The 25,624-nt window shown below is 38.4% G+C and overlaps 1 protein-coding gene across 1 annotated transcript in view; it reads left to right on the top strand.

Annotated features, from left to right (window-relative positions):
* The window catches only part of nbas (NBAS subunit of NRZ tethering complex), a 150,458-nt gene that overhangs the window by 32,507 nt on the left and 92,327 nt on the right, over positions 1-25,624 (top strand). Inside the window, exons 22-35 of the mRNA XM_033990759.2 lie at positions 2,534-2,620; positions 3,376-3,529; positions 6,355-6,540; positions 9,358-9,531; positions 9,828-9,961; positions 12,419-12,481; positions 14,371-14,493; positions 14,572-14,674; positions 15,282-15,359; positions 15,481-15,635; positions 18,614-18,726; positions 21,563-21,676; positions 23,638-23,751; positions 24,951-25,108. Of these exons, the coding sequence (XP_033846650.1) occupies positions 2,534-2,620; positions 3,376-3,529; positions 6,355-6,540; positions 9,358-9,531; positions 9,828-9,961; positions 12,419-12,481; positions 14,371-14,493; positions 14,572-14,674; positions 15,282-15,359; positions 15,481-15,635; positions 18,614-18,726; positions 21,563-21,676; positions 23,638-23,751; positions 24,951-25,108 (1,756 nt within the window). The remainder of the gene's footprint in view (positions 1-2,533; positions 2,621-3,375; positions 3,530-6,354; positions 6,541-9,357; positions 9,532-9,827; positions 9,962-12,418; positions 12,482-14,370; positions 14,494-14,571; positions 14,675-15,281; positions 15,360-15,480; positions 15,636-18,613; positions 18,727-21,562; positions 21,677-23,637; positions 23,752-24,950; positions 25,109-25,624) is intronic.

The raw sequence follows: 25,624 nt of genomic DNA, 5'->3' as shown, positions 1-25,624 counted from the left end.
TCACTCAAAAATGAAACCAACGTTAAAGGGCCCATATTACACTATTTCCTGATCCATGTTATAATGTTATTTACCCATTAAAAACATACCTGGAGTTGTGTTTTGTTTCATTCACAAATGTTTAACACATGTTTAAACTTTGCATATTTAGACTGAGTTCTTCTCTCAAACTGCAAACACTCCATACACCTTCAGTAGAATCATTTGGATAATTTCAGCCCTGTAATTGCGATTCTTTACTCAACAAAAGGTAAAATGTAGCTGTTAACTTGAAAACTGCCGCTTTGTCACAAACTGGAACAGAGCATTTTGAGCTTTGGAGATGTAGACAAACCAATAATAAAGGATTACTCAAACATGTGTGAATGAAACAATACAAAACTGTATGTTTTTCAAGAGGTAATAACATTCTATAATGGCTTAAAGTTTACATTAAACAAATACACCATTGTTAGATGGTTTTGTTTTATGATATAGTATATGTTGACTAAGATATGTTTTATAGTAGAGAAGAAATGTGGTTTTGCAGTAGTATTTTCTAACCTCCCTCACTGGATTTACTGAGGAGCCCACTTAGTTCCTTTTTTGCTTCATTTGATCTTCCTTTGCTCTCTTTTTCTCCCTTTCATGTATTCAAATCTGCTGTCACATGTACAAAAATCACAGGGACATACAGTATCAGACCCCTGAAGTCACAAGCATAAATGGAGTATAGAAATAATTATGATGGTGCCCACCTATCCCCTCACACTCTCCATCAGCACTGCCTTTTATTAGCCATGTCTTGAGTTTGTATGGAGGTCAGGCGACTGCGGCGCTGCAGTGAGCATCCATCACAGAGGTGCTTCTGCTGTGGGGCACTTTCCTATTTCCCCCGCTCCTCCAACCACGGCTGCCACACAGCTCCCTCCAACGCCATCTGTTGGAAAATATGCCATAATCTCGCCTGAATGCACCCAGAAAACCTTCCCTTGTAATATTGATCAATACTTTCTCTCAGGCAACTACAGATGCATGGTAGGAAGCGGTTATTGAAAGTTTAAAAGGATTAGACCAGAGAAAGTAAAACCAATGTGACAAATAAGTGCCACTTTGTTTAATGGAGTAGATAAGGGAAGATATAACTTTTTCTCACACAATATTTAAATGATTCAATGTGAAAAATATATTTATAAAATGCATATGCATATTTCTGGAAATTTCTGGAAACAAAAATCTGATTTCACAGTCAACTATTTGCTCTTAAAGAGAAATGCATATTTATATTATTTTAACATTTGAGCTGTAGGCTACATAACATTCTTTGTTGGGACTTTTGAAATTTGGTGGCATTCAGAGCCAAGATAATTTTTCAGCATTTGTCTACTAAAAATATTTTATTGCCAAATTAATTTTCTTCTCATTATTTTCTGGACACATTCTGCATTATACTAGCTTACTCTGAAATATGGCTACTGCAATGAGGAAAACATGTGAAATTGATGTTAAATACTTTGATATTTGTCATATCCTAAATAAACCAAAGGCTCTTCTCAGTCCTTGTCATTGCCTCATTGAAGTCCAACTTTAATGGATGGACTTGCTTTGGAGAGTTGCTAAAAATCCCTTTTGGTTTTACACAACAACATAAATCACATGAACCACTTGGACAGTTATGTATATTGTGATTGGATACAATTTATAGTAGCGTGAAAATAACCCCAGTCTGCTATCTTGGAGCGCACACTTGGCCTCCAGCTACAATAAAATATATAGATGATTTGTTATCCGTGGTATCTCCTTGAGTTTTTACAACCTCGGTTCATATTTTGCTGTCTCCAAATAAATAGATAAAAAGGGAACATGCATTAATCTTTAAAATTAAAGATGAGACATTTTGTTTTGGTGCTGTCCATTTGTGCGGTGGATTTTGAGAAGTCTTGACAGTCCTGACATGTGAGGTTACAGTTATTTTTCTTCTGTGTTTTCTATTTATCAACTTCAATACCTGTCAAACTCAAGGAGGTCTGGATGACGCTGTGCTAGTACCAACTTGTAAAACAATAGTCTTTTTTTCTATTAACACACTTTCACAAGGCTCTTTGACTTATTTATTGTTGTGCTTTTCTTTTACACCTTTTTTCTTATTACAATCTGCTAGTTCCATTTCACATATGTTGCTCGCTCAGCTCCGAGTTGGGACGTGGTTTATGGCGTTGCACTGATTTATAAGATGCTGTTATACAGTAGGAGAGTGGGAAGGCGTTATGAAGCTAGTAAAAAATATCTGTATTGTTTTATATGAACTCTGGTTGAGTTTGTTTGCCTTTTGCAGTAGAAAACAAGCTGGAAAGTCGCTACCGAGAACTCATGATATTGTGAATACATAAGATCTGTGAAGCATTAAGGCAAAATGAGAAAAGTAAAAAATGTAAATACCAAAACGACCTCGCAGGACCTGCATAATTACATTTCGTACTATTTTACAATAATACTGAGGCAATTAAAATATGTGTTGGATATGATTACTAACTTTAAAATTGTTCTTCTTCAGAATGGATGACAATGGTGAATTGGTGATGATTCCCTGGGATGAACAGAGACACAGAGAGATGGACTGGTGTGAAGCTGAGGAGTGCAGGTAATGACTGTTTTGCTTGCATATTTTTAATTAGTGTTCATCAATGTATCTTACTTTGATGAACACTACAAAAGATAGGAAAATACAACAAATACAATCTGGCCTTTATTTCACAATTAACTAGTTGACACATGTTGTGGAGTGTTGGCCAAAGCACTGCAGTTTTATGCTGCAGACAATGTTGGGAACAAAACCTGGCTCACAGAAGCATAGCAACAATGAAATCTTGTTTGGATGCCAACTGTTGCCATTTGCTTCTGGTCTCTTGGAAATTCAGCTTCATTTACAATTTTATTTTGCACATTTATTATATTAGCAGAAGTGGCTTTAGTGAGACAGGTTATTTTCCCCAGTTTGCTGGTACTGGAATGATGCCACTGCCCGGAGTGTTTAAACTCGATATATACTGTATATTTTCGGCTGTTTAGTTTGCAATTTTTTGCAAGTTTAGTTTGCAGTTTATTCTGTACAAAAAAGTTAAGTTTCACATGTCGGTAAAAGTGAAAACAGTACTTTAAGACAATTTTCCATATAATCAATAAACAACCTATTTATTATTATCTTTTAAATCTTTTCCATGTAACTTGTGTGTAACTTCCTTGGCTCTTTAACATAATATATAACCTTGCCCACTGCACCTGACATACTGCCTTAGGTATATTGAAGGATATGTTAAATGCACTGAAAATATTTTCCTACAGGGACAATAAACTATACTTTAACTGTACCTTCTCACTTTATGTTTGGGCCTATAGAGCTGTTTTAGATCAACATTTGTTTGTTGATGATGACTTCCTGTATGAAGAATCCCCTGAGCTGCTGAGGTTTCGATCTGCTGCTCCGTCCATCCAGCTTCTGACCGACTGGTATCAGACACGAGCCAAAGACATCGAGTTCAATTCCAGACAGGTAAATACTCCTGATAAAACACGATTTTAATGTGGAATATAAAGTAGGGGTGAATAATACACCAGAAATTCATATATTTGCATTTTTTACATTCCTGGCAAATGCAATATTCATATCTGTTTAGAATGAAGCGTTATAATGTTTTTCAAAATCTGTTTATATTAAAATATGGATCATGTAATTTAAATCATCTTTTTGTTTTAAAGATGGAATGCTTTCGACCATTAAAAATGTGCCTTTTCTTTCTCACCTATGCATGTTTCAGTTTGGAGATTGGTTTTGACCATTGAGTGAAATTTAATTCACAATTTGTATGCATTCTATATTATAGTAACATGCTGTACCTTTACTTTTATTACAGTATTAACATATTGTATCATAAAGTGCTTAATATCAGCTCTAGCCACAACACATCTCATCACAAAAGCTTATGTAACTTCTCTCATATACTATTTCACTTTCATCACTTTGTTTGACCAAGGTAAGCCATAAAAAACATGACAACCAGAATTAATGTCTCAATTACGTTTTTCCATTTTTTACGAGGAGACAGATGCTGGAAAGAATTAGCTTGCAGTCTGTCCGGACAGAAAATAATTGCCTTTGTGCTTCTTTTTGGATGAGTGGAGCGTAAACAAGTGACAAACTGGATTGGTGGCGCAGAGGAGATGTTGCCAGTCCCCATCAGTCAAGGTCACTTTGATCCTATCCACAGCACTGATTATCACACTTACCATATGGACTTGTAATGAAGAGTAACCACTGCTTCTGTCACTGTAACTGAAAAATAGGAGTTGATTGCACTTGTTTAGTAAAGTAATGGGATGTAACAGAGGCTGCCCACTCTCTCCGCCCACTTCATCCGAGCGTTTTATAGTGGCTTTTCACAGTGATGGATCAAGGTTGTCACCGCTTTCGTTTTGTCTTAGCGGAAAAGGGCTAACTGAAGTGAACTCAAAGCTTTTCCGATTCATTTCTCCATTTCAAGTGAGTGAAGCCGAAGCATTTTAGGGTCCATTGCTCATTTTTGAAGACAATTGGCTACACAGCACAGCAAAAAAAATTGAATTTCCCAGAACTACGCTGATAGCATTTTAATTAAAGTCTCTTTTCATCATGAACTTGTTACAACACTAGCCTAATTGGAGCATCCTATTCACATATGTTGTGCTTTTGCTCTCAAAAACATCACATTAATAGGTTTTGGTGTTTTGTAATTTTCCTCCTTTGCATTTTTATATGTTATTTTGACATTTCCTTACCTTTTTAAAACTTTAGCGCAGGGGCTGAATACCTCTAGTTTAGGTGCTTTAGCGGGAGCCGTTACTTACTGGCAGATCAATAGACTTTGCTCTCTTGTATCTAATTGCATAGCCTCTGACTCAAGGTAAATCTGTAGCTTTTTTTCATCTTTGTTTGTGGAGTGCTATAATTTATTCAGTCGTAAACATTTTGAGTAAGCAAAGAATGACAAGGTTGTAGCCCCAGTGAATGTGTCTGTGTGTCAATGGCACACGCTACGCTAACAGCCCTGCCACTGGGCCTTCCCCTTGTCTAAAAGGTGAGGAGAAAGCAATCATCACTATAGGGAGCTGTAGCTTTTGCTATTGATTGGCTGGCATCCACAGGTGGCCGGGCATCGATTGGCTGGGCGTGTTGCCAGCGTATAGGTGGTCGGATATTGACCGCTTGCTCTTCTGGATGGAAATCTATTGATCAGCATTGGAACAAGCCCAAATCTACCATGCTTTATGTCACAAAGACGAATGATTAGATATTAGTAATGACAAATGCTTTTGAAGGGCTTTAATGATCTCAAGTTAGAATTGTGGGTAACACTAACAATAACTACACCTAATTAGCCTTAATAAAGCATGAAGAAAGAATTGATTAATAATGAAAAATAATTTATTAAGAATTATTCAGGCTTAGTAACTATTTAATATTAATTAAGGGTATTAATTACAAATTATTCTTAATAAACAAGGCTATTAGTAAACTATTTGCTCATTTTGAATTGACTCCTTCTTCATGCTTTATTACGTCTAATTAAGATGTAGCTATTATAAAGTATGACCAAATTGGATGGACTTAAGCACCATTACATTTTTAAAGTCCTTTTCCACAATAACTAGTAATAGTTATTAATAAAAATAGTTTCTCCCTCCTCTTGAGTAGCATTATGCTGCTAGGTAAAGGCAATATTTGTCAGCTTGCAACTAATTTCCACTATTTAGTATGTATTGTGTGTCTAACCAAAAGTTGTTGTTATGGAAATAAATGTTGTCCTAGAATTGTAAAGAAAATGCTGGATGTCCTGGATGTCAGAAAGGTGTATTGACCATTAGTGTAGGACCCTGAGACACTGTAATCTCAGCACATTGTCCACAGAGATGCCAGCAAGGACAGAAGTGGAGTTGTCCTTGGTATGCCCGTGCAGGTTATGGAGAATTCCTTAAATAACACAAGTTGTCCTCCATCCCTACAACCCTAACAAGATAAAATGTAAAATATTAATTAGGGCTGGGCAGTTTGTCATATTTTAATCGCAATCAAGATTCAGTCATGTCTCACCCTAATGATATGCTTGGGCCTATTTAATCGAGAAGTCTATTGCTAATCCTATGTCTGCAATAAGATGTGCTTTGGGGAGTTCAGACTTTGGAGGAAGAAATTTGAGATCGATCAATACAAGTCTTTTTTTTTTTTTTTATCATATTACCCAGCCCTATTAGCTATGTATCTCAGTATTTATTTCCATCACTTACACAATATTTGGATTCTCAATCTGACAATTTGCACTATATGCACTTCTCTTCTGTCAGGTGGACTGCGCTCTGTCTCTGGTGCGTCTGGGAAAAGAGCGTGAGATCCCGGGGTTGGAGAGCCTGTGTGATGACCTGGTCACCATGGAGACGCTGGTATATGAGACATCCTGTGAATTAAGTTTGACACTTAAAGACCTGCAGCAGCTCAGCAACATTGACAAGCTCCGTCTGCTCATGAAGAACGTAAGTGTGTGATTACATTAGTTGAGTCTTCAGCCCTGTGCACCAGCCAGACTGAACAGTAATTATCACATGGAGACTTTCTGAAGTGTTATTCAAATACAGTATGATTAGAACCTGTACAGATGGTGACATGCGCTCACTCCCTTATCAGACATGTCACACATGGTTAGACAGGTGTGTAACATCAAAGTTTATTGGTCTCTACACATATCTGATTATCTTACCATGTGTGTCAAACGAGAAACTTGACAGACCCCCATCTCATGCAAAATAATATTTTAAAATAAGACCGCATTTCTTGAATGCATTTGTTTATTGCACAAGTAAACATAATTAAATTTAAACCTAAAAAAATTTGTCCCAGAACCACATTTTAAATAGAGCTGTTGACTTGGGCATCACCTGTTGGACTATTGGGCAAGTGAGGATGAAGAAGTGACGGGGTCTGGGAGTATAAGGAACAGTTGCCATGTCCCAAATCAACGGTTGCCCCTCCATGTAGTCTCCGTGAGCCGCAAGGGCCGTGCCGAAATGGGACAGGCCTACACCATGGAGCGTTCGTGAACCAGTTTCTGTGCACTTACATTACGCCAACCGTGGCGGCTGCTTTTTATTCAGATTTTAACAGTTTAATGTAGCTCCGTTGTAGATGAGGTACACCAGTGCTTACATTTAAAAGTGTATTCTGTAGTGGCTAGGGACTCCTGAATAAGTGACGTGTGGTGCATGGTGGGATATACACTGCCTGGCCAAAAAACTCGTCACCAAAAAAAAAAGGTCACACACTCTAATATTTTGTTGGGCCACCTTTAGCTTTGATTACGGCATGCATTCGCTGTGGCATTGTTTCAATAAGCTTCTGCAATGTCACAAGATTTATTTCCATCTAGTGTTGCATTCATTTTTCACCAAGATCTTACATTGATGATGGTAGAGTCTGACCGCTGCACAAAGCTTTCTCCAGCACACCCAAAGATTCTCAATGGGGTTAAGGTCTGGACTCTGTGGAGGCTAATCAATGTGTGAAAATAATGTCTCATGCTCCCTGAACCACTCTTTCACAATTTGAGCCCGATGAATCCTGTCATTGTCATCTGGGTGTATGCCCGTGCCATCAGGGAAGAAAAAATCTATTGATGGAATAACTTGGTCATTCAGTATATTCAGGTAGTCAGCTGACCACATTCACATTTTGTTGCTGAACCTAGAACTGATCAACTGCAGCAACCCCAACCTATTTGCTTAGTTAAATCCAGGTGGCAACTTTTTTTTGGCCAGGCAGTGTTGGTTCATTGCCGAGCTCCATGGAAACACAAGGCACATTTGCCGGCCACCCTGGTGGGGTGCATAAAAATCGGACAGACCTTTTTGCGCGGGAAGTGATGTAAGTGCCCCTCAAAAGCATCTGACGAAGTGCGCAGCCATTGAATTGGGACAGGGCATGTGTGATTAACATAACGGGTATCTACACTTTAAACTCCACTCCTGCAGCTAGGTGTTTGTTATCAAAAACACCTGGCTGTGATGTCACATAGCACTTGCTCTGCCCACTGGAGGCAGCACTCACTCAGTTTTTGAATGCTTTTGACCAGAAAGCTGCAAATGTATGACACTAAAGTTGCCAAAAATAACTTAGACCAGGATACAGTACTATTAAAACACCATATACATGGTTTAATAACAAAGGATTTAGTGTTTAGTTAATTTAAAACTTTGAACACCATGGCACTTGACATCGATTTTCTCTTTAGCCTAAACCTTCAGACAGCAGTGAAAGGTGGTGTGTAGCAGGTACTATAGTTACTCGTCCCTGTGGAGTACACAATATGAGCTGCCCTGTAAATTGTGGCTAATAACTGCCAGCTTAAGCCTGAGAAGACCACAGCCAGTACACTTCATACAGGCAGACTGCCAGCAAATACTGTTGACTGCACTAACACATGCTGTTTGACTGCCGCTCCCTTTGGGCTCTGTCTGTGTATGTCTGCGTATTTGAGTGTGTTTACCAAACTCTTCGCCTGCCTCCAATCTCTTTCATAATCACCGATATATTACGGCAAGGTAAAATGGCGCTGTCTGTGTGGGTGGGTGGAAAAGTTTGCATTAAGAATCTTAAAACTGGGTGTTTACTTAAACGAGAACTGTGACTCAGTGGTGCAGTGGCCCTGGGTGAACTTGTCATACTCAAATTGCAGTACAGCCCACCTAGTGCTGCTATTATTGTTCAGCAAGTTTTAAGTATATGGTTTGAAGTAATGTTAAGAGTACTGTAATTACTTTGAAAGGACTGTAAAACAAAAGATGGTGAACTTTGTCAGGTCCCTGACGTTTTTATTACAAGTACTTTAGATACGAAGGTCCATCTCCACAGTAGAGATTTTCTATAAATACTCTAATTGGTTTTCTGTTGCACTTGGTAAGCCATTATATGTTTGGGAAATATTTGTACAATATTTTCCTTCTACAGATAAAATGGCTCTCAAAACTGATTTAATGAAAATACGGTAATTACGACTTTTGATCATTGCCATTGAACACAAAAATAACCCAATTTCTTCCTCCAGTGGTTAAACCCCAAATCACACGCTTTTACTGACAGTGGATTGGCTGTTGACCTTTCAATTAAAATACATGAAGCTGATCATTGAGAATTTAAAATGTCTCAATTTGATTCAAATTTCATTAATTGCCCAGTCCTATGTCTTTCACAAAAGCAATATTTTCAGTCCTCAAATATGATCAAGATACAGGAAATGATCTAAACCAGGATGTAATGCTGAAAATTATTATTATTATAATTTTTTTTTTTTCCTTTAGTCAAATCTGGAGCGCTATGTGAAGGATTGTTTCCAGTGGATGGTCCCGTTTCTTCACCGCTGCGAGGGTGAAACGGAGGGCGCCTCCAAGTCTCTGCTCAGAGAATATCTGGTCAGCTTGTCCCAGCACGACCTCACCCTCCCCCTTATCATCTTCCAGCACTCCAAGCCTGACGTACGTATCCCAGCCACCACCTGAATGAATAGACAGCCCGATGAAAAGGCAGTATGTCAGGCCATTTTCTCTTTGCCAGGGCCGATTGCTTTGCTCCGACATCGTAAATGTTTTGTTTATGACCTCATGGGGGCACAGCCAAGGACAGAGCTGCTGGCTATTACAAAACATATACCATGTCAAAGGGCAGACAAGTGAAAGCTGTAGTCCCAGACAGTGTGCGTGTTCCAGAAAATGAGTGAGTAAGTCACACCTGGAGACCTAAACCTTCTGTTTGACCTGTGTTCTCCTCCCAGTGCCAACAGAAGATCATAGGAGACCCCGACCAGCTGATGCAGGTGGCGCTAGAGTGCATCTACAGCTGTGAGAGGGACAACCAGCTCAGTCTGTGCTACGACATCCTAGAGTGTCTGCCACAGCGAGGCTATGGGTAAGACTCACAATACTGGACCAATACTTTCCGTAGAAGCCTGTGGGATTTAAGCAGTTTTCAAACATATTTTGGAGTTTTAGTTCAGAGAAATGGTCATAGCAACACATCATGCAGAAAACATTTGGTAAAATGTCAGGTCATTTCAATCCAATTTTTACTGAGGCCTTTAAAAATGCCAAACTAACCAAAGTTATGTTCAAATAAAGTTCATAAAAACAAGTACAAATACATTAATAGACGATGATCATTTCATACAAAACTCAGCCTAAAATTGAAAAGAAAAAAGTTGTGAATCTACCAGTCTGATGTACAGGCATCCACTGAGAATGTACAAACCCCCAATGATGTCATTCCAACAAATATCAGTTTCTGTTGTTTCAAAGCTTAGTGTACCATGAACTGTAATATTGCACTCTTACTTTGATCCATCTTTACATGAAATTATACTACACAAGGAAAAAACAGAAGATTTAATTGAAACTCATTCACCATTATATGCTGCATTGTCATGTTGTAGTCTAAAACAACAATGCACACACAGACTGAGGCGTGACCATTATAGCAAGAGAGCAATAAGATATTCTCTCCACACTCTTACCTTACTTGCCCCGTTTAATCCTTTGAATGGTCACCTATATTCCTCTGCTCCTTCTACTTCATGATTAAGTTGGCTCCAAGAAACTGTAAGCTACTTCCACTCCTCTGCCTTAAATCCATTAAAAAATAATCTATTTTAGATGGAGGTCCTATAACCAACTCCCAACACTTACAATGTTTTATGACATTTTAACGGGATAAAATGCTCTGTTCAATTACTTTTACATGGACATTACAGTGATTGATTGCTGCTTACTGTATTCTTATAAATATATACGCATACAGTACTTGCTTATTACATATTTTGAACACACAGTCGAAGACATTACTTTACTGTTTATCCTCTTGCTTTTAATTTGACTTTCTCGGATATTTGCATGCTTTGTATTTGTATTTGACATGACCAAAGTATTGATTCTTGCAGTCAGTATGATCACGTGAATTTCTTCAGAATCACTACATTATTGTGGAGGTAAAGAAAAATGTGTGAATATTATCTTGGATGTTTCAGCTGTATAAAGATATATTACCATTATATTGATTATAATCGTTTAGCTCTGTTCATGAAGCGACTATAATGTTTCTTTCCAAATCACTGCATTTCTCCATTTCAGCCGTCTTCTCACATTACACTTTGGGCTTCCTCTTCTTTGCCATTTGGATTAGCTGTTCCACGGAGCTCTGCTGCTATGTGTGCACTGCCTTCAAACTTTCACTTTTCTCCCAGGAGTGATCTCTCTGACTTACTAAGCTCCAAAGTTGCCACCCCAAAGCCAAACGTATTACATTTTCAGTGCTGGGAAAGAAACCATAACTGTAGTTTCAACTCTTTTTCCAAGATGGCTTAATTAGGTCCAAATCTGCTCAGAATAATGTCATGTGTATCCACCCTTAGAGAGTGGGGAATACAAAAAAACAGGCAAAGGATTAGGCTGTGTGGAGGGAGAGAAAGAGGAAGAAATTGGTATTTAAAAGGTGGGGTAGAAAAGCGCCAGTGCATATTAAGTGAGAGGTGCAGAGGAATTGATTGAGAGGCAAGCTCTTTCTCACACACACAAAAAGAGAGGAAGTGGTTTCATCAGGGTCAGTGCTCCATTGGGGGACACTCTGGTACGACCCAGAATCCTCTGCCTGAAGGCACAGAATCACAGGGTTTTATTTTTAGTGAGAGCGCAGGGCGAGAGCACAGGGCAGGAGCACAGTGCTGCTAGCATATATACACACCAGTGTGGTGTGCACAGAACAGGCTGGGCACACGCGTAGGAGCAGGGTTGAGTGGTGTCTTGCACCATCCACATGTCAGTCAGACTGTCAAAAGAACTGTCAGAAACACATCATACTGTTTGTTTCATATGACATCTTTGATATGTTCTACAGATGAATGATATGTTCTACTACACGAAGTTCTCTGCAACATATTTGGAACATAACATATTTTATTACCACCTCAAAAATGAACAATCACTCACTTTGCGTTAGCATTTACTGTGAAGCCTTTCTTCAGCAATAGGGAATCTGCATGGTCCATGATAAGACACTTTCACATATGGGTAGTTAGACATATATTCACTGTGAAGTTTGACAGGGTGGGTTTTATCTTGCGAAGAACATAATAGAAATTCTTTAGTAGTATGTGAGATGAGAATAGTAACCTTTCTTTATCCAGAATGAGAACCAACTCTTCTTTACAAGAACAACCAGGACAATTAATTACTATACTATATAAAATACATTTAATTTGGTCATTTATTGTATATTTATCTATGAAGACATCCGTTTATTACATATATATGAAGAATTATGTTGCTCATTGGTCAAACCTCGTTATCAAAACATTATTCTGTTTCCATGTTCCAGGCCAGAGACAGACATCACCTCATCCCTTCACGACCAGGTGGACAAACTGGAGAAACACCTCAGGTACTGCCTACTAGCTTGTCACCTCCCAATGAGTACCGGTAATTCCTCTGCAGCACTTGAGAAGTACAGGCACCAAGACATCAGTGTTCAATTAATCATCAAATCAAATGCATATTAGAAAATACATTAGCAAGATGATTATAACTTAATCTGCTTCGTAGCTTTAATCATTCTCGCAGCCCCATTGAAGACTGACTCCACCTCATCCTTCACCCATATGTCTTGGCTGTGGCTGTTGTCTTGTTAAATTGCTCAGAAGCTCCCTTCAGTTCAGTGATTAGTGCTGCACTGCTGGGAAGAGTTTGTGGCGATGCTTATTACTTCCCTCCCCCATTAGTGTCCTGATGGAAAACATTGAGGAAAAGAAGAGACATCGATGTGCCGTAGAAACACGCTAAAGCTAACTCAATATCCTAAGACCCCCGGGTGTCCCTTGATAGCCATAGCCATATAGCCTCCAGCAGTGATTTACAGAGGTTTGAGGAAAGGTGGAGCTAAAGTTTTATAAGAAAAGAAGATATGGTCATAGGCAGGCATAACTTGGCTAGCTCTTATTCTTTTCTGTTCATCACAAGAAACATACCGAATCAACATAGAAATCTAACCTACATGTGAACATTTCTTTTGTTGATAATAGAGCGTATCCAGACCTTTTTTTTCTTTTTTTTTTTGTGAGAAGTTCTACACAAATATTCATCTTTTTCACATAATTAATTTTAAACTAAATGTTAGTCTTTATCCAGCAGGGCACACTCTATATTTGTGTAACTGTTTTGAATGCTAAACTCTATAAATTATACTTAGAACACAGCACCTGAAATGTAATCACCAAATTGTCAATTTGGGATTGCATTCATAAAAAGGATTAATTTAATATAATGATAATATGTGCTCAATATTACAAACAACAGTAAACCAGGACAGAATGTGCTGTATAACTCTTGCAGCCTATAGCTTTGCATTTATACATCTAAAACATATGCAAACACACCCTTGGGAACTGTTAACATGTTTTCTAATGTTCTGTGCTGAAACATTGTGAGTTGCCCCAAGTCAGACATCTCTAAATGTAAAGAGCCTTTCCTCTGAATAGGGGCTGTTTCCTCCATGCTATTTCCACATTATCGTGTGAAGGGAACATGGAGGCAGTCCCCATCCATGCATTTACGCACTGACAAATAGCGCTGGCTGATATTGGGCTTGCTGTCTCTTGGCCGTCTCCCTCGCATGCTCAGCTCTTAGGCACCTGTTTACTATGGTAATGAGTTGCAGCAGAGAGCGAACATCTGTAGCAGCACGACCCTGTTGAGACTGGGGTTGCCATGCTAATCCCACAGAAACGCGTACACAGACCTCCTCTCACTCAGTCATGAGAGACAGCACACATTTATACATGCACCTACACACACACACTAGCTTACAAAAGCGCGGCTGCTGTGCTGCCATGCCGTTTATCATGTAGTTCTATATCACTGGAGTTTGTACAGCACAAAAACATCTTGAAGTATTTTGTATTGCAGTCTTGCCAAAGTATTAGAGTGGGTGAGTCTATGTTAGTGTGGGCCCTTACTATTAAAAGACATACATTTTTATAAAAACGTAAAATTATAAACAATGTCATGCGCATCAAGGGGCTTCACTGGAAAAAAAAAAAAAAAAAAAAGTAAAGTAAAACAAAGCATGCTAAGAAGATCGCCTGGCTACATAATTAAAGATGACACAATGTGAGGAATATTAGTCTACCCAGGCCAAAACTTAGTGGGATTTGCTAACTTGCTATGTCTTGGATAAGAAACTGGAAAAAGCATATTTGTAAAAAAATATGTACTGTACAGAATTAGTGCTTGTTCATGATTCTAAATGCCTCTGTTTTTTTTTTTTTTTGAAAGTGTGGTGGAGGTCTTGGAAAAACATGGTCTGCAGAAGCCCATCTCATTTGTGCGGAACAGCCAGGCCAGTGAAGAGGAAGCATACCAGCTAATGGTCAAGCTGTGTCGGCACACTGGACGCAAGTATATAAACAAATACAAACCTCATCTATGCTAATTAAGGTCTTATTCATGCTAACGAATGAAGCTCATTTGATCCAGAAAACCTCCCGTGAGTGAGACTGTGTGGAGGGGGCTATTGCAAGACCTACTTGACATGCAACAAAACGTCTACAGCTGTCTGAAGCCGGAGACTTGCCATCAGGTATTTCAACAGAACAAATAAGACCTTGGCCATAATCCCATTTTACTGGAACGAAAACAAAATAAAGCATCCATTCACTGGGCAAAGGCATTCACACAGCAGGGAAATATTTGAGGCAGTCAAGGCAGAAAAATAAAAACAATCTGTCAGACTTGGATTTAGACCAGAGTATCTTTATTAGCAATAGTAAGTACTGGTTTCAATAAATAATTGCTGACTTAGGAATTGTTACATGGACAACTTTTTATAGTGCCCGACTAGTAAAATCTTTACTAAACCTCATCAAGCTATCTTATCAGTTTAAATTACTTTGTTTTCTTTGCTTCCACTATATCAATTATATGGTTATAGTGACGATACAGTATTTGCATAGTATTATTCTTCGGTAGTCACAATTACCATCGGAGACACTGTCGATCACAGTCACATGAACACCCTTAAGTTGATTGCCTTATTCAAGGACAGTATGGCAATAGGCAATGTTTAGGGTTTGAAATTAACCAACCTCAAGTTTGTAAAAAAATAAAAACCTGATTTTTAATCGAAACCCCTTCAACCTTTGTGCATAGATACTTCTTTTTGTTAAATATTTTGTGTGTTGCTGCAGGTCTTTGTGGAGTCCCTGCTGTGCTCCAGCCTGGTGGAGAACGTGCGCCTGGCGGGACAACTCATGCACTGCTCCAAGGTATATTAAATAAGACTGGCCTTCAGCAAGGGCCTTGTCTGGCTCTCTCAAAGCCTATGAAGCTTCTATAATGAATTCTTTCTCTCTTTCTTTCTCTCTCTCTGATCTACTGTGGCTACAGGTAAACCAGGATGTTCCTGTGAGTTTGTCTTTTCGGGGTAAAGGCTACGCCATGAAAGTGCCCTATGATAACAGTGTGGAACTGGTGTTGGCTGCAGCCCGAGAGTACTTCAACTCGTCTACAACGCTAACTGACCCCTGCATGCACCTTGCTAGGTGGGAATAAGATATCTCCTCTAAAATTTGCCAAAAAAGTTTAGAAAGAACAGTAAAAGTAGTTTTGACAATGTGAGTTTGTTAATTTAAATTATTCAGTGATTAATACATTTGAAGTTCTTCATCGGAAGGTGTCTGTGTAATCCCTCAGTCGTCCAGGTCTGATCCGTAGAAAAGATGAAATTTAAATCTGTCAGCTGGACAAATCGTTGTAGGAGTGAAGACATTTCGCTGCTCATCCAAGCCTAATCTTCAGTACTTTATCGAAAATGTCATAAAGAATCATTTTGGGAGGCATTTTATAAATGTAATACCATCAACTGCTACAAACAAGCAGCATATGAACATGTTGTGGGTTTATTTTGCTAATGAAGCAATTACATCTTAACAGTGCTGGTTTGAATCCTGTGCAGTTTAGTCTATACATGGTCAACACATTAAATATCCCAACAATTTAATTTTTTGAATGACTATTTTACAGTTTAGTTGAAGTCATTACACTGTGGGAGGGTGTGTGGTTTTATTGCTTGTATGACTGAGCTAAAGGCATAATAATATCTGTTTGTGTTTCATTTCCCTGTGCACATAACAGGAGGCGTGTTTTATATGTGCAGAGCTGTGGCTATTTCCGATCTCTGAGGGGTGCCGGTGGCTGTGTAACCTTCCTGTCTGTTCCTAGTGGGGGATTGGGGCAGTAATTGGGTCGTCATTCATTTATAGTAACTAACACGGACTTGCCCCCTCCATAGACGTGGACACTATAATCCTTTGAGACTCTGTGGTGGTGTGTGTTTTTTGGAGCTACGGGTGACAGAAAGCCAGTCTGGACGTGTGCCTTTGCTATGAAATTAATAGTCCACATAATGCATGGCATAGTGTCCTCTAGATGAAAATAACTGTCCCACAGACACACATACTAATGGAGCATGTGCTAAAGGCTACACACATATTAGGACAACAGCACGTGATGGCAGCGTGAATGGATGTGAGGGTCAGTGGTATCACACAGGAGTGGGCACCATGATAAAAGAGGCGCCTAAAATAACATGGGAATCCCAACTACTATTGTTCACAACAAAGGCATGCATTACAACCATTAAAGAAAAAAGTAGAATCCTGCTGGGAAATTTTGGAGGAAATGCATGCTTAGTCCACAGTATATGTTTTAGTCAATAGATTTACATTCCCAGTTTGCCCCACTTCATGGACAAAAATAGTAGTTCGTAGAAAGGCCTAGGTATAGAAGTGTTTCTATAGAAGGGCTATATTTATAATTGCAATATTTCTGGCCAGCATGTTATCATATTTAATAGAGGATTCTGTTCACAGTGCACATCTTTAATGCATTGAGGAGGATTAACATTTGAGCAAAGACGGATCCTTTGCATTTCAAGGGGTTAGCGGGTCATAGAAAGACAGACTATTTTAGTTTTTGCAGAAGTAATTATGTTATGATGTGCAGCTTTCGTGATTTACAAATAAGAGCCATTCAAATAGTGATCTGCAAAATGTTTTCATTTTCATCTAAAACTTTGTCGAGTTTACGTATAATAACTTTCTTTTTCTATAGATCCCACTTGGGACAACTGATTCAGAAACAACAAAACTTTTCTTGTATAAAGTGGAATTTGCATTATTACATTATTAGCCCTTACTGCCGCAGATTCAATCTTCCCAAACTGAATTGATGAGCGACGTCGCATTTAATCACAACAATGATTTGAAATCCTATCCAACTGTCCTTGTAACAAACTCTACAGTGCAAATTGTTCACAATTTCTTGTTATTTTTCCATTGCTCTGATAGAGGCCTGCGGACACTTCACTGCTTAAGTACATAATCAACATGGCCTCCTCCGCTCTCTCATTCTCCTCGAGTCTCATTTCACCAGGACAAACCTCTTGTTCCTGGCAAGAACACCATAACTCTACTCAAAACAAGAAACTGCTGGAGTACTGTTTTACCCAGCATGCCCTTTTCAAAGAGCTTTCCTTTAAGGTTTTTGGTGAATGATATTACACAGAGTTCTGCATCTTCAACTATCTCTGTTCACAAAGAGACCCAAGAAAACTAAGCATTTCGTCTTCAGGATTTTGCTCTTCCTTTAATTTGGCAGAATTGTAAAAATCCCCTCTAAGCTGTTGGTATTTGTGCTGTTTGCAAATTAATAATTCTGCTTCTCTCTTCTTCCAATTTCTTTCTCACTATCTAATTGCATACACAGAAAATCCAAGCAAATGTGAGTTACATTTTGAGCAGGGGACACCAGCACATAATCCTATTAGAGTAATGAGTGTGGATTTCAGCTAAAAGAAACAGTCCTGTGGCAGATCCATCAAACAAGTCTAGACTTTGTAAATAAATCCATTTTACCCTGTCTGAAATGACTCTTGTGAAACTCAGGCTAACTTAAAGATTGATTTATTTGCAAAGTTAACCAAATAATCTGTCTTTTTCATGCAACAATATCTTAACATCTCCTGTATTAAGTTAGTTTAGTAAAAGTTGAAATATTAATGTTCCATTTTCAAAGCAGTTTCAATAAGGAAATTGGTGGGTCAAGTTTTGTCTATGAATGTAGTGCTACAATTGCTAGTCCTACTATATTAAAACAAGTACAAATCTTTAAAGAAGCACTGTGTAGCTTTTTTCTGGTCGAGGGTCTCATTTGAGATTTTATTACTTTGTCTAAAATGTTCCACACTATGACATTAAATGAATCTGTCTCCAATTCACAATTCAGAGCAGTGGGGAGGTGACTCGCTCACAGTAAGAATGCATGTTTTCAGGGTAGTTTTTAATCAATAAAATCATCCGTAGCTGAACAAATGCTAAAGGGAAAATGTTATGCCTTAGCAACCCATGCAAATAAGATGATCTCCATGGAGACCAGCAGGTGGCGGACTCTCCTCCAGAAAAGTTACATACCAGAAATATAAAACACTTTGTAGCTTTATGAGAGTGTACCTTTCCCACAGGGCCTGTCTGCAACTGATCACAGACTGTCCCCCAGCCGTCCAAGAGGAGCTGGACCTCATCAGCGCCCTCAGCCAGCTTCAGGACTTCAATGTCAACATCCTGCCTCTCCAAGGTACAAACACAACGACGGTGCACACTTATAACAACAATACACAGCTGTTTGTCTGTATGTGACGAGGAGGAGTTTCTCATACTATGTCACAACACTTTTCATAATCTGTCGTTAATTTGTCATTTGCAATAAGAGTCATTTGAAGGAAGATGTAATTTCCTTAAGCACTCAAGCTGCCAGACTTCGATGCATTTTTCAAAATGTCAGCCCTCTCTTACTTTACTGTACACAAATGTATGAATGTTTATGAATGAAATGCTGAGCAAACAACATCTGTGCGATGGCTTAATTACCATTGAAGAACGTATAATGCTTTTAAACTGTATGTGTAACGCTTTTGAATTTGTGTTTATAAGCCTGACTCATCAGTATTCACCCTATGTTTTCTTGGCTCCATATCAGTGCACAACCGCTGCACCTCTGTATGATTTGTCTCCCTTTGAGGAAATTGTGAAGCCAGAATAAACCGGCTTGGCCTCTTATCAACTTACCTTTAACCCCAGGTGTTTGTGCCCCCCAAGGACCTGTTCTGTTCCCCCTTTTGCCCTCGTCAAAATGAGCTGAGCTGTACACCATGTTTTTTCTTCTCATTGTGCGCTCAGGTCACATTGCTTCCTCTACAGCTTTTGCTACTGCCCCACAAAGAAGCCATGAATAGGTTTGCTTAAGGCTATGTTTGAATCAATAGCCTTGTTACTTTTTAAAACATTTGGCTTGTAACTACTTCCCTACTAATAATTTAACAGTTTTTGAAGTGAATTACCTAACTGTAGTTAAATGCTGCTAGTGCTAGTGAATAAAACCAAAATAAAACAGAATTTGCACCAAAATTGCAAGTGAGGCTAAATGTTCAAATATCAGTCTTCATCATTGAGTTGCGATCGTAGTACAGCTTATTTGAAGGTGCACAGTGTAACTTTTCTTGTGGTAGATCTGCAACATCCTCATTTACAGGGAGATGCTTTTGCTTTGCGGTAAAGGTTCCACATTGCGGCATTAAACTTGCAGGTGTTTTTATTGCCTTGAAAAACATACATTCTTACTGTGAGCGGGGTCTCCTCTTACCTGTCTTACCTGTCACTTGGTCTCGGGGCATTGCCTGCTTGTCTCCAATGACACAGATTAATGGCATGCTGTGGAACATCTTAGGCAAATCAACAAGATCTCCATGGAAACAAACAGGTAGCAGACCTTTCACCAGAAATATTACATAGCGCACCTTTAAGGCTTATTTGAGGCATTTGGGCCCTTGGAAGTCAGGGACACATATATTATAATAAACTGAGTCTTTTTTTCTAGTAAAAAGCTTGTACCATGCATATGCCCACAGATAAACAGCCACAGGTATGAAGCAGAAAGATAATCCATCTCCCACAACACTCCAGTGAGCCTTAGGCACTACTTCACACGCACAAACTTTTCCCAGAATTCCCTGCAGGCCTTGCCCAAAGTGATGCCAAGCAGTTAAGACCCTCAAAGGAACTGTTTGGTAAGCATGGGGTGCTGTAGAGGCACTAAGGGTGCCAATTCTGCCTGTTTCAGGGAAGTACAATGTAAACAAATGTATTTTTAGATTTAGTAAAAAAGTTGGCAATTTAAAAAGAGAACAGTGGTGTAAAAGATGTTTTTGTTTGTATTAACATGGCTTAAAGTTAGTCTTGCCTGATAAATTATAAATATCTTTGTAAGCAACTGTGCTGAAATTGTTGTCTCTTAGTTCTGCATATTCAGTACATTTTCAGCAAAAGTATTTTTGCCATTATTCCTCCTTAGCCTGACAAAACTCACTCTGGGCAGATAATATATCAAGGAAAAGTCAATACTCAATGTTATGTTGACTAAGCTGAAATGGCCTTAGCTTATTATTAATGCATCCAGTCGTATTCATAAATTAAACAATACAAATGGGTTTTCTCTGATGGGATGTAGGGACAAGACTGTGCCAATCAAAAGGCAGCTTTGCCAAGAACAGTGCATCAGCGCTAGACAGTCTTTCTGGCATTCTGCTACTGTTGTGGCATCAGGAACATTTTGAACCCATTTCTCTTGTTTAATGTACCAGAGAGACATATGCTGATGCGACAGATTAGCTGATGGAAACATTGTTTATGTAGAATAATTTAAAGAGTGGTGCACACTGACAGAATGGCCTGCAATGCTATCTTTTAATATGTTCCAGTGTTACTGTGGGTAGTTCTAAAATCCATAAATGTGGATTCTGTGCTTTTTTGCACTTGTAAATATGCCTGTCCAAGCTTGTTGTGTCTTGTTTGAACTGTAACTAACTACCCATTGCCCATGATGGGTTGTCCTTGATAGGCTTCAGCAATCTGCCACAACTAACAGAAAAATATCTAGAGAAAATAAATGAGTGAAATTTCCAAGGAGGCAATGGCCATTAACAATATGGTGCTGGAGTGTAATATATAATTCTAGGCCCTGGGTACAAACTGTCTGGTGGCTCGCACTACATGCTATATGAAAAAGACACATTGCACACTTTAGCCCCCCACTCTCTCGGTGTCACAAGACAAACATTTCAAACTTGATTTTGATACTAAGGCACAATACTATTTTTTTTAAACAGTTTAATGTAATTTTAACCACAAAATATAGTTGTCTCTTCTGTAATTATCATATGGTCTTATACAAGTTTGATATGTTTATGTATTTATTTTGCGAACCTTTGTGTTTACCAAAGAGAAATTGCCTAATTAATTCTTAAAATTTGTAAAAAAAAAAAATAAACTAAAAAAAAACCAACAAAAAAACAAAAAACAATGGTAGGTTGTGACCTTGCTTTTTCTAACTTAATCCACCTTTTGTCTCCTCCCAGTACGTCTGCGGTCTGATCGTCTGTCTCTCATAAAGGAGTGCATCACCCAGTGCTCCAAGGCATACAAGCAATCTGCTACTCTGCTCAATCTGGCCAGTCTCCTGCGAGTGGCAGGTATTAACACTCCACTAAGTACACTCTTGTCTCACTGCACAACCAACATTTTGTCCCTTTGGAAAATGTCTTTGAGATTAACATCAGATGAGGCTGATTCTTGTCCGGTGGCAGTGTGGTGACAAAGCCCTGGAGATGAAGAGAGAGGGGCCGCCCACACAAGCCACTCAATTGAACCAGAGATTATCAAGTGACGCGTCGTACTCAGGAGGGAAATTTATCTTCATGAGAGCTGTTAAAGCTACGAGCAAAAATCCATACTCAAACGCACACATACAGAGGCAGCAGCAAATGGTATTCTCTTCAGTTTGAAAACTCCTCCCAAGTTAGTTATTTAAGATTTGTAGTGGGTTATTGTTACATCAGTATTTACTAGCTGTTAACTTTTCAGCCATGACAATTTCTTACCTTCAGCTTTGATTTCTAACATGATTTTTGGGATACTTTGTATTGTTGCAAAATTACAAAATTTTTGAAGATGTATTTTGTCAATATGGATATAATTTTTCCCATACATTTTATTTATTAATTTGGTTTATTTTTTGTTAATAATTGAAATATATATACTTTGCAGACACAAAAAGTGGCACTCATTAATTGACATTTTTACTATAGAGGTATTCTAACTATTTGTCTATTTCTTGTGTTAAAAATAATCAGAAATCCATAAATACTAGATGAAGCATTTCACTGTCACTTTTAGAGCAAATATCACTGTATCTCGTATGTGGCATTTCCATCTAGTCCCCACCACCTCCTCTGTCTCCTAAATTGTACCTTTCTTTTTCTCATTGTTGAGAGGAAACCCGCTAACTGCCCCTGTGGCATCTCTCTTTCTTCTGCTTCTCACATCCAGCCAGCAGGCGACTCTACTGTTTCTGATGCCACACAGAGCACAGAGAGTGGGAGATGAGAGACGGAATAAACACATTTTTAAATAAATAAATGCAGGGGGAGGCTGCTGAAGGGCGCACCACTATGGGAATATCTGCAGAATATTTTATGTCACTCACCCCTAAGGTCTTGGTTTTTTAATAATAGGTTGGAAATTGAGTTTTTGACCATTAGTTTATTACAAAATAGACCATGATTGTTATATGTTAGAACTTTGGCTTTTCATGTTTTAGCTTAGTAATACTTCCTGGTTGTCTTTTTTCATGTTCTTTGGTTGTTCCATAAAGGGCAGGTAATGTTGCCAACTGAATTTCCAATATGTTAGCTCCAAAAGTGATGATAAAAGGATTTTGTCCAATGATGCGCACATCTGTTATGAAGTCCCACCCTTGTAGACCCCCTGAAAAGACCACCTCTCCAACATTGTGGTATTCAAACACACAATACTATTCATAGTGTTCCATCATCTTCTTTGATGCTCAGTGTACACGTTTGTTCCATGTTCTGACGGCATGATCCATCATTTTATTTACCCACATCAAAAGTTGGTCTCAAGCTGTCACATGAATTGTAAATGTAGAACTGCAGCGGCCAATTTGCATAATGTGACTTACTGACTACTGAAATTTTTTTTTTTATCGATAATTATTATCTAGAGTTTAAACAAGCTGACAACCATTTGCTATAAAACTGGTTTTATCTTAAAAACAGCTTTGTTGTTACATTAAAATGAAACAGATATGTTTAAAAAAATCTATAAATCTATATCTAATCATACATATTCTCAAGATCAAGAAGTGTATTACTGCCATATTTTTTACCTTTTAATTGGCTAAATTGTTTAAACAATCTCAGAAACAAAGAAATGATAATTTGCCTGGTTGAGTATTGGCTGACTAGCCATGCATAAAAAATGGTCTATTGCCTTATGATGAGATTTCTATGTATTTCTGATATTATTATTATTATTACTATTTTGTCTAACTGTCTTTTTTCTTTCTTTCTTTCTTTCTTTTTTTCTTTTTTTTTTTTTTTTACTTATGTCTCTCACCTTTGTGTTTGTCCAGGGGATGACGAGGCCTCCAGGAGAGGGCAGGTCTTGACCCTTTTGGCAGAGCAGGCGCTTCAGACTCCAGAATTCAAGGCTTCTTACATCCACTGCCGCGACCTAATGTCTGCAGGTACAAAGCACATACAAAATATTAGTCTAACTGCAACTGCTTTTCACATAGTTACATCATGTTCAAATCTCAGTTGTTCAAATGCAAATTTACGGAAAGTCAAACACACTTGGAAAAAGCTCTGGTTTATAAAAAACAAAACAAAAAATAAAAAAAACAAAACGGTATGTATTATGGTCAGAGGCTCAGTCAGGTTTGTAAAATCAGCTTAGACCACATAATATGTAGGATGAGTGTTGAACCACTGAGTTCAAAAGTCACAAATTGTGATTAATAAATTGCTTGATATTATCTTCAGATTTGCGTAGCAATTTGTCTGTACCAAATGTGATTGTTTACCCATTCTCAATTTACTCACAGTATGCCTACTGTATGACAATTATATTTGCTGTGGATTAATTACCAAACAGGATGAGATAAAAGTATTTACCATACAAGTTAGTCTTATCCCTTTATTTTTCTGTGTGACTCTCATAAAAAGGTTTAAAAGTAAAACAATTTGGTCATAGCAATAGAATTCATAGTATGTGAAGGCGTTGTCATCCAGAATCCCCTAATTTGTGCTTCTGTTCGGTGCCTGTAATACTTATCTTATGCTTTTGATGGATAGGTTTTTAATGATTGCTCTGAGCTTTGTAACATCTTGCTCTCAGAAAATGGATGTTTTAAAAGAAACTGTCCCTTTACTTTGTGACTATTACATCTATATCCCTAGAATTCTCCTGGAGAGCTTTTTATATGATCAGGAAGCTGATAGTGTTTTGACCCTATTTAAATCTTACAGTGTGGGATACCTCGCATAATCCCACATGCACTGCTGAGTAATAGAACAGACTAGACAGAAACTAAAGGTGTCAGAGCGTTGGTCCTTATCTGATTACACATTGGCTCTGTCTGCCAGCCAGTGGGAATAATTGAATCTGTTTGTAACAATGAAGTCGCTGCAGCGCTCAACTCTGACGATGATGAAGCTGGAACAATACTGAGCCATTATTACGATGCTTTGGGGTGATATTTCCTTCAAAAGGGAAGCAGTTTTTCACAAACATTTATTAATATCTCCAGGTTCTGAAGGTTAGGCATGTCATCTCCCAGGATTAAGCTCTTATCTTTTTCTCTGCCAAGTCAAATTATGTTTGAAATAAGTATTTGTGGCACCCAGGTAATGTCTGACAGCTCCCTCGGGGTTGTTGTTGCAGGTTACAGCCCGGCCTGGGACGTGTGCAGTCAGCTCGGACAGTGTGAGGATTATGAGGACCTACAAGCCCGGCAAGAGCTGTTAGCCTTTTCCCTCACGCACTGTCCTCCTGATCATATCCACACGCTGCTGGCTGCCTCCAGTGATCTGCAAACACAGGTAGGAACATGCAGTATGGCGCCATCATATTATATACTCATATTATGTGTCAAGATTAACAGATTTTTCATATAATCTTAATTAACATATTAAATGAAAAATTAACAGAGTAAATGAAAAATTTCTTTGAAGCACATCTACTACACATAATATTAGCAGAATTTGTTCTGGTACAATATCATGGTGACACCCATATGCAGCACACAGCGGGAGATAGCAAGTACTGCTCTGTGTCAGACTCAGTCTCACTCACTAAAATAGCTCGGCGTGTTTCAAAAGTAACTGAAACATGAGGACTCTGAAAAGTTGAGTTAAGTTGGTATTTTCTCATGCATTTATAATAAAAGTGTAATAAACCTAAATTTAAAAGACCAGTGCATTCAGGAGCTCTCCAAGGTCCTGATTCCACTGCTCTATTAAGTCTTTTCCATTTGTTGTTAGTATTATGTGACATGTGTTATGATCATACAGTTACATCAGTCCAGATACTAATTATTACTGAATACTATAATTAAT

The sequence above is a fragment of the Periophthalmus magnuspinnatus genome, chromosome 24, assembly GCF_009829125.3.
Source record: "Periophthalmus magnuspinnatus isolate fPerMag1 chromosome 24, fPerMag1.2.pri, whole genome shotgun sequence".
NCBI lineage: Eukaryota > Metazoa > Chordata > Actinopteri > Gobiiformes > Gobiidae > Periophthalmus > Periophthalmus magnuspinnatus.
This window is presented reverse-complemented; position numbering and strand designations above follow the sequence as displayed.